The sequence below is a fragment of the Nicrophorus vespilloides genome, unplaced genomic scaffold (assembly GCF_001412225.1).
Source record: "Nicrophorus vespilloides isolate i.1.1-1 unplaced genomic scaffold, Nicve_v1.0, whole genome shotgun sequence".
Taxonomy (NCBI): Eukaryota; Metazoa; Arthropoda; class Insecta; order Coleoptera; family Silphidae; genus Nicrophorus; species Nicrophorus vespilloides.
The window spans coordinates 10235-24611 of NW_017097815.1; the positions used below are offsets into that span (position 1 = coordinate 10235).

Here is a 14377-nt window from a genome sequence, read left to right on the forward strand (position 1 = left end):
ATAGAGAAAAACGCCGTAAAGTTATTCTTTTTATCCTTCGCCATGTTTATATATATATATTATATAACATAATAATAATAATAACAATATTTATAGATTTAACAAATTAACTTAGGTACGTATAACGATGGTGGACACAAGTTGAGCACCCAATGTTGTTTCATTTCTCATACCTGCTTAACATAGGTAACTCATGTTTGCGCTCGTCCGGTCCGTCCGTTTACATTGATTTACATATTTTCGTTTCCTATTTGAGTTTTGTTACTTTGGTACATATTTATTTGAAATTCTCTATGTTTTTGTTTGTTGCTAGTAGACCTTTGCTAACTTGTGTCTGTCATTGTCTGTAGCTAAGAGTACAATGTTTGTTGATTGTGTGTGTCGTCACATTGTCTTGTCACTACTAACTCGAGTTTAAAGTGTCTTATTTTGTTTTATTTTATATATTATTTTTTTTGAAGAGAATGATGTGAGTGAATGGTGTTGAATGAACTTGTTCCAAAAAAAAAAAAAAAAAAGAATACTGGATTAAATGAAAGAGCGTCGCGACGAGGATAGTCGTCGCGGTGCATATTTTGTTTTGCTTATGTAGTACCTGCGTATGTGGCCGCCTTTTTGCGAAAATCATGAGATGGCCACAGGTCGCAAAGTATTGCGTGTGATTAGTAATTGTCCTGTCTTCTGTGTCCCCTATGTCGCTGCTGCAACCTACACTTGTAGCGAGTTCTGGAATTCCTTTACACCGCGGTAAGTGGCAGCATCTCCCCATGTTCTGTCTGTCTGTTCGTCTGTCCGTGTGCTGCCTGTAGCCTGCCACCTTCTATTGCGTCCCAAAAAAACTTTACTAAACAAAACAAAAAAAAACAATATAATACAAAAAAGAAGAAGTAACGAGAAAATCTCCACAATGTAAATCCGCTACATGTTGTATGTTAGTCAAGCTTTGTTCTCATCCCAGGCCATCTACAAGATCGATAGAGCGATGCGAATTGTAGATAGCCTCCTTATATTTATTATTTGCTATGAATGTTTATTACCTGCTATGTACTCTACTCGCTTTACATAATATGTCCGTTCAAATCATCTCCATAAAAATTGTAAATTACTCCTCCGGCGCTTAACACACTCTCTCTCTCTCTCTCTTTATCTTTCTATACATATACAAAACATTCATTTACCGAAAACGCCCTGCAAAATGAGCCCTTTTCAAAACTCCGGCATAATTTTTCCAGGGCGTCAAGAGTATTAAGGTATTTGGTATATTTTTTTTTTATATATAATATATATATTCGAAAAAGAAAAAAAATAATAATAATAAAAACAACAGCAAGATTCTATAAGAAACAACATTGTACACCTTTTATCTACCAACGATAACAATGGATCTTAGACGGCTCGGCCGATGTTCCTTCCTTTGTCTTCGTGTCATTGTCTCAAAACATGCTAAACCTCTGTGCTACCTTATCCTGTTCTCCCCCAGATTCACCCGAACGCCCTTTTTTAAACTGCATCGTTGCATTTTGACCAACCACCATTATTATTACACTGTGTATGCGAACGTAATGGATTCAATCCCCGAACCGGGAATAAATCCAATACGTCTCCAGAAAGTTCCAAAAAAATTATAGTTAATCAACGGCCCAGCAAAAAAATTATATCTTTAATATATATTTATAAGTAATTATTTTTTGTTTGTTCTCTATATATATTTAATTTAATTTCGCTTCCAAAAAGTTCTTGGTGTTGACTATTTTTATTCAGTTTATTTTATTTTAATTACCAAACTGTAGTGGTGATTATTATTATTATTAAATATGCCTGCACACAGTTTCTATTATGCGTAACTTCTATTTTCTATAATACAATTTATTTTGCTGGTATATATTCAAATTATATAAGTTATAAGTTATTTTAATGTGGTAATTTATTGCAATAATGATGCTACTAGCGTTCAGAAAGTGTTTGATTTGGTTGAACGTAATTGTGTAAATAAAAATACTGTTTACGGAGAACGCTTTGCGTCATTGTTGCAATGAAAGCTTATATACTTAAAGCTTATGAATCAGAAACGCTGAAATTAATGCATGGATTCGAAACTTTTTAATTTTCAATATGTTCCAATGAGAGCGTCTCTTCCAAACGTTGTTTTTCTTTGTTAATGTTATATTGATGTTCGAAACACGACGTTTGGACGTTGCGATCGTTACTATTCACTTCTTAATTTCATTTGAGGTTTTTTTTTATTATTATTTTTACCTTTACTGACGTTTCTTTTCGTATCAATTTATCATTTATACAATTGCTTTGTGAGCTTAAAATGTCACTTGGATGCCCGCAAGGAGCGCGTAAACAATGGACCTCCGACACGAGGAAAAGTTGCTGGCGTTTTGTCAGATTGTCGCTGGAAAGGTTGGCTCATTGTTTACGGGCGCGCGGGGGCGTTTAGGTGTTTTGTTCATGTACTATATTTTGAAGATTGTTGTGTGCTAACGAAAGTCTGTTGACAGCCGAGTTGCCGTTATGCGAGGACAGGTGGTTACACCCCAAGGATTAGGCATCGTCGGGATACGCGTTTCCGTTGATAGGGAATCGCGCTTCGGCTTCACGCTCACAAGACAAGGGGGCTGGTAAGTACACACATACACACCCTCCAACAAACACCCCCTATTTTCTGCAAAACTCATCCCAAAACGCCAACCCTCGGACGCCCCACGTTTTCGCATCCGCCAAGTCGATTTTACATTGTCGCTCTTTCTATAAAACTTTTCGATTATAGGGCTTATATTGGATTTTTCTCACAATTGTTATTTGTCGTTGGGGGACGGTCGCATAGATATTATATTAGGCGTGGCGACGATTTCCAACGAACTTACTTTATATACTTGCAACCTAAAACTATGGTCTATTAATCTAAATGCATTCTAATAGTCATCAAAAGAGTCATCGAACTTTGTGCAAAGAAAATATACTCAAAGAATATAATTTTGAATCTTTAATCGATGCGTCAGTTCAACTGAAATTCCTGCTAATTCGGTCAGAATTATAGTGACCACATAATTATTACATAATTAATTTGATAAATCGACATTAATGATATAATTGAACATGGTTCATGCATTAACAAATATTTGACTGCCTTGGAGCAGCTCTACATGTAAACAGTTACATCAATATTTGTTAATATTCATACACGAAAATAAACAGGATAATACGATGAACAAAATATCAATTCAAATATTTATGTTTGCTAATCTTTGCACAATCTTTCATAATTATTTTAAAATAAAATATTAATTAAAAACATCACCTAATTAAAATAACATTTTACTCTTTATATGCATATGTATAGGGAAGAACAAATTGTAGGTTCGTAGTTGAGACATAACTTGGATTTAGACTTAAGAATTGAATGATCATTTTGAACAAAGTATACTTCATTTTTAGTAAAGGCAATTTTATACTAAACATGTTTAATATCTAGATTCTAGTTTATCTATTGGGAAGAATGAATCCGCCTCCTCCTATTCTTTGATATTGAAATCGGGCGGGGTTCGATAATAATCATTGTATAATGCACGATCTGAATGGATGACACAGATTTTCCTTTTGATAACTCCACTCCTAATACGTGGATGCTTTTCATTCGGTGTACGTGTGTCTCATATCGACCACATGCATATACCTAAACCCAAACCCCGGACGCACACGTCCTTTGTGTTTGCTTATGGTTTTCCGTAAATCTTATTCCTCGCACGTTCCCAACAGATGTTCATTTCTTATTCTGTCTCATCTCATCGAGAAAAATGCACAATATTCGGCATTTCCCATTCTCTTGCATGCTCCAAATGTATGTACATATAAAAATCATTAAAACCGTCTATTCATATTTTTATTTTTGCAACAATTCTGAAAATTTGAAGCAACAATTGTTGTTGCAAATAAACTTTTTGAATTCACCTTTCAATTATTGCTCTGTTAATATTAAAAAGCGATTATTCAATTTCATTTCTGTTATGAAAAAAACGCGAAAAATAGTATCAACTATAGTTGAACAGCAAACTGATCAATCAATGTCAGCAAAATGTAATTGTTCGGAACGCTGAATTTGTCAATGAATAATAAGTACGCAATTAGTGTTCCGTCCATGTTTCAAATAAATTTTTTTTTTGTACTTAAACCAGTATTTTCCTTGCCATTGAATAATTGATCTACAAAATGACTATTTGTTGAAAGTGATGGAAATGGGAGACATTGCGTGCGGATAGATTAAAACTTGCAGTATGAAATGTTTGTAATACGTTATTCTGCTGGAACCGGTAGAGCCCTCCGCAGTGGAAATCGATTTCAGCTTATTTTCTCTTCGCTCCGGGGATATAGAGATTATTAATTTTACTTCACTCCTGTAACACATTCAGATTACTACGAGTACGTATCTTATGCACTTTAATATAATTCGCAAATGATAAAAAGTGTACAAGTTAAGTGGATTAGCGTTATAGCAGAAAACCGAAACAAGCACAGATTTATTTTTTAATTTTTAAACGATCCAACTTACACGTGTTAATGCACAATTTATAATTAAGATATTTGATCAGTTCTCTACCGAATTTACTTCCAGTCGAAACTAACTGTGTCAGATCCGCTCCATCTGTCGGCTTCTATACACCCTTCAACCAAAGTAAAGCAAATTTCCAACATCCGGAACCACACACTCCGAACTGAGCGAAAACGCAATTAGCTAATTATCAGATTACTACTATATAGCACACTTCCTAGTGGAAACTTCCCCCTCGAGAGACCATTTCCGACGACCAAACAACGATTGGCCAACGCGAAAATATTGTGTGTGTGTGTGTTTTTTTTTTAAACTGCGAATGGTTTGATTAAGTAATGAATAGCGGAGAGACAAAGAATATGAAGAGCGAACTAATTAACAAGTTAAATTTATAATGGGAATTGCACCTAATTCATCTTGCTCACCAGCAGACGCATTTCACGAATTTATTAAAGTCGATTTTTAACTTTGCCGCATTTATTACACCTTGAATATAAAAGTTAGGGGACTCGAATTAGCCCGAGAATAATGGAGCACGACTGACAGAAAGTATTATTTAATTTCATGATTTATACACATCCATTTCGCTCAGTCACACGATAATTTTCGCTAAAATTAATTCCCAGTCGTCCTTCGTATAACATATGACCAGGCGCATCCACCAAAATGCAACAGTTATTTAAATACTTTAATATATTTATTCTATTTGAATATTTATTACATTTATTTGATAATATGATTGGAAAGATTTATATTTATCAATGAACGAGGCAATGGGTTTATTTCTTGATGATTTAGGTTGCAAAAATACGAGGGATGGAAAACGCAGTTAGTTTAATAAATGGAATATTAGCTTGCATGTGAAATTTATTCTGTGGGACTTGGAAAGTCCGAAAAGTTGCCCAAGGGTGGACGTAAATAAATTCAGTGGAGTTATGCGATGCGGTTGCTCTCTTCTCGTCCCTTTAATTCGGCCATCTATTAAAGGATCGGTCTCTTTCATTCCCTTACTCTTTCTCTCTTACACACACTCTCTGCCATTTTCAGAAAATCAGTTTGATGATTAATTAATGTACTCTGGTATACAAAGAGGAATTTTGATTAGAACTGTCGTCGCGAGGCATCTCGTAAAGGGATTTGTGTAGGGCGCAGCGCGGGCTTTTTCACACAGGCTGTATTAACTGAAACGCATTATTCTGTTTATCCAACAACCAAATTATACCTATGCGATGTTTATTTATTTATTCATCCGCTGTTTTATGCAACGCTGGTGTTTCAACTGGCTTTTGTACATAATAAATGATCGCCACGATGTAAACAAGCGTTGTTCCACCCCAACACTATATAAACTGTCTGGTTGATTCTCGCATATTAATAAAAATATAAGAAATTTAGTTAGAGTTTTGAAGAAACTGGGAAAAATCCAAAGGAACGACGTGCAAACGGAGTGCGAGAGAAGTGGGACGACGGGGTGGTCGAAAATCCAATTCGCAGTCTCTAATAATCTAATTGGATGCTGTGGAACGTGTGTCTTGCATTGTTAATTTGTTGTTCCTTAGGTTCGACGTGCTCGTGAACGGCGGTGGAGCTGTGACCCTGCAATTCCAACGTTCTCCGTTTAAGCCTCTGACGCGGACCGTCTTTGTTCCATGGAATCAAATCGTCGTCCTGCCTCCGGTTCACATGCAACTGAGCGAGGATACCGATACCTCCAATCTACACGCCAGGTACGTGCAATTAGAGCAGCAGCAGACCAACATTCGGAGCTCATTCTAATCGACCTGTTTAGTTTCCTTAATCGAAACCCGGCCATCAATTTCCCGGGTGTTTCCCGTTCGCTTTTCGGCTCTAATGGGCTCCTACCGGCGACATGTGACGACCATGATCCTGAAATCCTGAAGCCGGTTATTACTGGGACATGGATGCCCGAGGCCGTAGGTGGTCTCCCAGGCCAGAGTGTTATATTCGCAGAAACGCAGATAGTGCAGGAATCGATTCCGATACCTGGCTCCGATTTGCATCTGATGTACCAAAGCTCTCAAGCGACGGGCTATCTCAGCACCATTCATATGCGCCTAACCGGATCGGTTATCCCGAAAACACTAACCCATGTCCATGTTAGGGTGGAGGTGGAAGGTTCGCTTCACGTGAAAACTTACGAAGCGGATCCGGGCCTGAAACATACATTCGCGTGGAACAAGAGGAACGTTTACAAGCAGAAAGTATACGCGATAGCTCAAGCGAAGGTATCGGTTGGGTATCAGCATTCCACCTGCGAGGAGGCTGTTTGGGAAACGCAGACGGCCAGTTTAAAAGGTTTCGATGTTGACATTTCCGACATCGGCGGCTGGGGACTCGACATCCACCATCACTACAATTTCCATGAAGGGATCCTGCAAAAGGGCGATGGTTCCACGTTGCATCTAAAAGAATACCCTCGCACAGTTAACGTCGTTATGGGCACTGGACTGCAACGTAGCTTGGATTGTCCCGGCCAATGCGGAGGCCCCGCCAAGGACGCTAAATTACTTACCCCCGGTTCACTGGCCAGTGGTCCTGATGGAAGTATTTACGTCGGGGATTTCAATCTAGTAAGGAGAATTACACCCGACGGAAAAGTCTACACGGTACTCCAATTAAGGTAGTTAAAGCGAATAATAGACGATAATAACAACCATCCTACTTAATTATGTTTACCCTCGCAGAGCCACGCAAGTCGCATACCAATATTACCTATCCGTTTCTCCTGCGGACGGTCACCTCTACGTGTCCGATCCAGAGAAGCATCAGATTCTCAAAGTTATATCTTTGGATCCTGTCTCTGATCCCAGCATCAATAGCGAACCGGTAAGATTAAAACGATATTATTTAAAATTAATCTCCACGCAAGGTATCGATCGCCCTTTAAAGCGGACAGTAAAAAATAATTACATGCCATTAATTTTTCCATGAGCTGAAAAGCCCTGGGAAGGTTTTTACTTAAACTGGGTCAATGCGACACAATCGCTCGTACAAATTGATTCAATTTAGTCCTATGTCCATTCTATGTTTGTAAATATTTTCAATGCCTACTCTTCGATGGAGTAGTCAGAAAATCAATTTAGTTTATGAGGCGGACAATACGAAAAAAAAATAGTTAATAAAAATACGCTTTCAATAAAATAAAAGAATTGCTTGATCAAATTGCAATCTGGTAAATATTTTCGAGCTTCATTCGCTCACTCAGTGTTATGAATTGGAGTGGAAAAATGTTAACATAAGTGAGGCAGTAAAGTATGCTATTAAGTACTTATATCCGGAAATGGGTGCGCGCTTGGAAGCAAGTTGGTCATGTAATGTTTCCCCATTGAAAGCAATCGGAAAAGTTAATCGCGCTATAATAATTTTGAAAATAATGGTTGCGAAGGGGTCTCCAATAATAAAATAAATGCTTTCGTTTTTAGGTGGTCGGAAATGGGGAGCGCTGTATTCCAGGGGATGATAGCAATTGCGGAGACGACGGGCCCGCTAAACACGCTCGATTAGCGCACCCTAAGGGCATTGCGATCGCGGCTGATAAAACTATGTACATAGCGGATGGAACGAATATACGCGCCGTCGATCCTCGAGGTATTATCCACACTCTGGTAGGCACACACGGACATCATAACCACTGGGCTCCGATCCCGTGCCAAGGTGCGATCCCCGCATCCCAGGCTCAGCTGCAATGGCCCTCCGGATTATCGCTCAGTCCCCTAGACGGCTCTTTGCATTTTATCGATGATAGACTTGTATTGAAGCTCACTGCTGATATGAAGATAAAAGTTGTAGCGGGAACGCCGCTGCATTGCCATAAAAGGGAGGATAATTCGACGAAGAGCAGCACTCAAACCAGCGGAAGCGTTGGAGGCGTCAGCGATGAATCGCTGGGCACCGTCTTGGCACTAGCCTTTTCGCCAAATGGTGATCTCTACATCGCCGAAACTGATACACGCCGTCTGAACTTTATTAGGATAGTCGATTCTTCTGGGCGAATAACACATTTCGCCGGCAAAACTCAAGAAAAGTTTAAAAACAACTGCGATTGCAACAACAGTGCTACAACTCCTAATCCTAGGGGCAATCAAGAACTTCCGACTGCTTGCATCTGCGGAGCAACGGATGTTACCACAAGCAATGCAGAAACTCTGTTATCGTCCAACGCCCGATTCCAAGCAATTTCCGCGCTCACAGTTTCACCTGGCGGTGTATTGCACCTCGCCGATCAAGGTTCATTGCACATCCTTGCTCTGGAACATTACCTTCCGTCGCACGACGAGAACGGCGAATTCCATATTCCGTACCCTGCGGCAGGAGAAGTTTACGTATTTAATAGATATGGCCAGCACGTCGCCACCAAAGACCTTACCTCGGCGAAAACTCGCTACGTATTCCTGTACTCTAAAAACACAAGCTTCGGCAAATTATCCACCGTCACGGATAGTTCCGGCAACAAAATTCAATTCCTCCGCGATTACAGTAACGCAGTGAGTTCCATTGAAAACACGCAGGATCACAAATCTGAACTGAAAATTTCGGGCGTCGGTTATCTGGTTAAACTGTCGGAGAAGGGACGCTCCGAGATCGAATTGGATTACGACATGAACACCGGTCTACTGACGAGTCGCTCAGGGGTAAAGATTAACTTTGTTATAACTGGATTTAAACGTTATTAATTATTGTTTTCTTCGCAGGGCGGCGAAACTTTCATATACCAATATGATTGGTTGGGCCGGGCCACAGGAGTTACGTTGCCTAGTGGAGAAACTTTGAAGTTAATGTCGGAACTTTCTCTGAATCAAGGATTAGTGGTGACTGCCACCGCGCCTCCATCCAAACTAATGATCACTGGCAAATCGAACAAAAAAGTTATTATCAAAGATGGTAAGTGCATTAAAAGAATTTTTATATTTTCATCATTTAATTATCCTACGTTTCTTAAAGATTTGGAAATTATGGAAGCCAAAACACTCAAGAACTCTACGGTCGGCGTGACTTCAGCATATGGTGGACATCTAATTGTATCAGCTATAGAACGTCATCCTCTTTTGGAAGCCGCCTTACCAGTAGAAGCGGAGATGCTTCCGGTGTGGTCTGAACAAATTTCCACATTTGGAGAAGGAATCGAAAACATAATGTCTACTAAATTTAGTTTAGTTGGAGATGTAAGAAATCCACAGCAGACACTGAATAGGGAAATATTTGTGAACAATTCGAAAATCTTTGCAATTGAGTTTGATCAGTTCACTAGTAAAGAGACATTTTACGATCGCGATAGACAAGCTTTGTTGTCTATTACTTACGATCCTGCAGGACTACCGCAGGTCTATGTTCCAGCCGGCGCTGAGCCACTAAACATATCTTATGACGGATTCAATCGTATAGACGGATGGAAGTGGGGCAGTTCTGAATTGAAATATAGTTATGACAGGCACGGTTTGCTATCGGAGATAACAAGTACCGTAGACGGAACGCAGATATTCACTTATAACGAATTGAACATGATTTCCAAGATTACGTTGGCAAGCCAACGTAGTTTCTCGTTGACTTATGATGATGCCGGCGGTTTAAGGCACGTAGCTTTGCCGAGTGGAACTAAGCATTCCTTCAGTTTACAGCCGTCTCTCGGTTTCATACGGGTGACTTATACGCCGCCAGGAAGCACGAGGGCTTATTTGCAACATTACAGTCATTCCGGTCTGCTGCTACAAACAGTTTATCCGGGAGACGGTGCTCGAGTTGTTTACAGATACACGGCGAGTAATCGTCTCGAGGAAGTCGTTCACGGCGACGGCAAAGCTCTTTATAAATACTCATCCACTTCCGGTTTACCTAGTCAAGTATTGCACACCGAACTCGATTTGGAATACAAGTGGGATTATCAGTACATCGGTGGCCTGTTGACTGAAGAGCGTATTGATTTTGGAGCTAAAACTGGCTTGAGCAATGCGAAATTCACTTACGATTACGACGGCAATTACCGGCTAATTGCCGCCCAGGGTCGCATCGGGGGCCAGAACTTACCGCAACACAACTTAGCTTACAACAGTAAAACTGGATCACTAGAACTGATTGGACCCTTCAAAATCATCAAACCTAAATCGAACGATACGAACGTCTACGATGGCACCGCACTTTTCTCCCGCAGTGTCGACGTTCGATTTCTGGAGACCCAAGTTGCGCTCACTATCCACGGAATGGAAGTTTTCCGCATGGAATTTAGTCACGACATGCATGGGTGAGGATAAATCATTTACAGCGTTCGCTCACTTTATAATATTACATTTATTTCAGGCGAATTTCTCAAACCCGCACTTACACCAGAAACGTTGGCGTGAACACTTATACGAATGTAAAGAATTACACTTGGGACTGTGACGGCCAGCTGCTAGGCGTTGAAGCTCAAGAACCTTGGGGCTTCCGGTACGACGACAATGGCAACATGCTTTCGTTGACTTACCGAGGAAACACAATCCCTATGGAATATAATGCAATGGATCGTATAATTAAATTCGGCGAAGGCCAATATAAATATGATAGTAGAGGTCTAGTCACTCAAAATGCTCGAGAAGAGAAATTCCATTACAATGCCAAAGGTCTGCTTGTCCGTGCCACAAAACGTGGCCGTTTCGATGTAAGATATTACTACGACCACTTGGACAGGTAAGCTTAAAACTGAATAAACTATTTTTCCAATAGACACTCAATCTGTTCGATATTTTCAGATTGTCCACTCGTAAAGATAATTACGGAAACGTAACTCAATTCTTCTACAATAATCAGCAACGTCCACGCGAAGTGAGCCAAATATATTCACCTCGTGATGGAAAATTGATGTCCTTAGTTTATGATGACAGAGGTCATTTAGTTTATGCACAAGTATGTTAAATGCCCTCCTGCATGATATACCATATCATTAACGCAAATTATCTTTACAGGTTTATAGACATAAATATTACGTGGCTACGGATCAATGCGGAACTCCCATCATGATCTTTAATCAGTACGGCGAAGGTATTAGAGAAATTATGCGCTCGCCCTATGGACACATTGTGTACGACTCGAATCCATATCTCTACCTACCGGTTGACTTTTGCGGAGGGCTTTTAGATCAAGTAATTAAATCTACTATAAACTAAACGTAATGCTATAATCACTTTTTTTTCCTTAAAAGGTTACATCGCTAGTCCATATGCCAAATGGGAAGGTTTACGATCCATTGATTGGACAGTGGATGTCTCCATTATGGGAGAACGTTCTGGAACGTGTAGCTACTCCAACGCATCTTCATCTTTACAGATTTAATGGAAATGATCCTATCAACGTTGGACACGACAAAAATCGTCCGAAAGGTAAGGCGCATTCGCAATTAAGTCATTAAAATTACTGTTATTATTGTTATTATTATTATTATTTCATCCTAATTCAGACTATATGAGCTGGTTGAGCAAAATGGGCTACGACTTGAAAAGTTTAGCTCCGCAATTGTACCCTAACTCTCTGCCTGGTGGATCAATGCCGCCAGTTTTAACGCAGCCACCTCCATTCTGGGATCCCGTCAAAGAAAAATTGAGCAGCCAGTTAACAATGCACACGGCTTCAACAGGAGTACAATCTGGATTTTTAGCACATATTTATTCGCGCAGAATGACAGATGCTGAAAGTCTATCCACACCTTCAAAGTCCGCTTTAAAAACCGACGTAATGGATCTGGTGCCCAAGAAAATTGGCGCAGCTTCAGATCCTCCATTCGGCAAAGGCATTCTCGTATCTAGGACACCGCAAGGACGTGCCATTGTTTCTAGTGTCCCAGCGGCGAATGCCATTTACAGAGACGTCTACACATCGGTGTTCAATAGGTCATATCTTTTGCCATTTACTTTCGTTGTACATAGCGCACAACAAGATGCGTTCCATTTTGTAAAAGAAGAAACTTGGAAAGCAAACGATGACAAAGGTCAATTGAAACGGCTCCAGGGACAAGTGAATACTACTTTCCACGAGATTGCGAAGGAAAATGGAAGTGGAAATAATTACTTCGATGTAAAAATACATGGATTGAATGCTGTCATTAATTTGAGATACGGCACTACATTGGAGAAGGAGAAACAGAGATTACTGCATCATGCAAAGTTGTCCGCTATTAGAAAGGCTTGGCACAAGGAGAAGGAAGCGCTTAAAAATGGATTCGCTGGAAGCGTCGAATGGACAGCCGGAGAAATTGAGGAAATCATGAAAGTTGGGTACGTCTCCATGTTCGAAGGTGAATACATACACGATGTTCAGGAATATCCAGAGTTGGCTGAAGACCCATACAATATAAGATTCCTCCGAAAACAATCAGAAAATACTAAAAAGAAACGAAAGAAACGTAGCACTGGATGCTGGTGGAACACATGGAACGACAACTGTTGAATTAGTGCATAAACGAAATGAAGAAAACCAAAATACAATTAACTAAGTGTGATGTACCAAAACTTTCAATATGTGAGACATTTTATACCAAAATACCAAAATCTATTTGTGTATTTCATAGATGCCAAAATGAAAAGAAAAAAAAAATTGAAAATGAAATAAAAATATGTATATTATTTATTTACAATATGTTACCTATATGTATGTGATTTACTGTCAGTGCAGATTGATTTATACGGAAACATTTCTTTTTATAATGATTTAAGTTTTGAACTCTTGACTGAATTATAAATGTAAGTTTAAACAATGTGCATTGATTGTCCTCTTGTAAATATTTGCATAGATTAAGGAATGTGAATGGATGTATGGTGAATGAAACCATGTAATGGTAGTGCCATAACAACTAGATAGCTAACGGAACAAAAATAACATAACATAACATAGTGTGGATCAGTGCGAGAAGCCATAATATATGAAACAGAAAACATGAAGTATCAAAAACTTGAATATGATGTAAATATAGTCCAGTTATTAACTTTTTAATAATTTTAATTAAAAGAAAACGAATTTATTCTAGATAGGAGAAGAAGATATGAATGAAGATGAAAATCATTACTAATGTATGTTGTGTTGCTTTACTTAATATTATATTATATCATTGTGACTGATCTGTGTTTATAAAGGAGAAGAAGAAAAAAACTAATGGAAAAAAAAATAAGCAGAAAAAATTATTATCCGCTGTGTACCTTGCAGAACAAGCATATTGCCACAATTCATAAAATTATTTTGTTGTAAAATAGAGTTTAAAGTATATATTTTTAACCGCCTGCCACGTAGTATATTTTGTGTGCTATTGTTATATATAAGTATATGAACACAAAATGTACTAATTTAATGTTGATATATGTTGTCCATAGACCATATAAACTCGCTGGTAATTGTTTAATGAAAAAAAGCTGTCGTCATTTTGATGAAAGGAGGAATGTCTATAAATGTCATCTCATATGATGATGATGATAACCTTATATTTCCGTATATATATATATTGTATTGATTTATTGAAAACAAAAGAACAGTAGCATTTCTTTTTCTCAATCTTTCGAATCTTTCGTCCATTGCGAATCTGATGAAAATTATATAAAAAAAAACTCATTATTTATTTCACTCGAGTCATAATTAACAAGTATTATAAATGTTTTTAAAATAAAGAAATTGTTTTATATAAAAAAAATAGTTTTTAATTAATAATCCCTATTATTTATCCATTTTCACTCATTTTACATAATCTCAAAATAACATCAATATGTTTAACAGAATACTTACGTTCCTGGAATATACATATATATATATGTTTATATACCAAACTTCGAAATTTACTGGTACTTTCAG

General features: G+C 38.5%; 1 protein-coding gene across 1 annotated transcript in view; it reads left to right on the top strand.

Annotated features, from left to right (window-relative positions):
• The window catches only part of LOC108561052 (teneurin-a-like), an 18888-nt gene extending 5185 nt beyond the window's left edge, over window positions 1–13703 (top strand). Inside the window, 12 exon segments of the mRNA XM_017918821.1 lie at window positions 721–747; window positions 2508–2627; window positions 6115–6282; window positions 6345–7196; window positions 7261–7402; window positions 7999–9207; window positions 9268–10811; window positions 10868–11236; window positions 11299–11452; window positions 11512–11688; window positions 11748–11925; window positions 12003–13703. Coding sequence (XP_017774310.1) covers window positions 721–747; window positions 2508–2627; window positions 6115–6282; window positions 6345–7196; window positions 7261–7402; window positions 7999–9207; window positions 9268–10811; window positions 10868–11236; window positions 11299–11452; window positions 11512–11688; window positions 11748–11925; window positions 12003–12988 — 5926 coding nt within the window. The 3' untranslated portion in view covers window positions 12989–13703.
• Window positions 13704–14377: the final 674 nt, after the last annotated feature.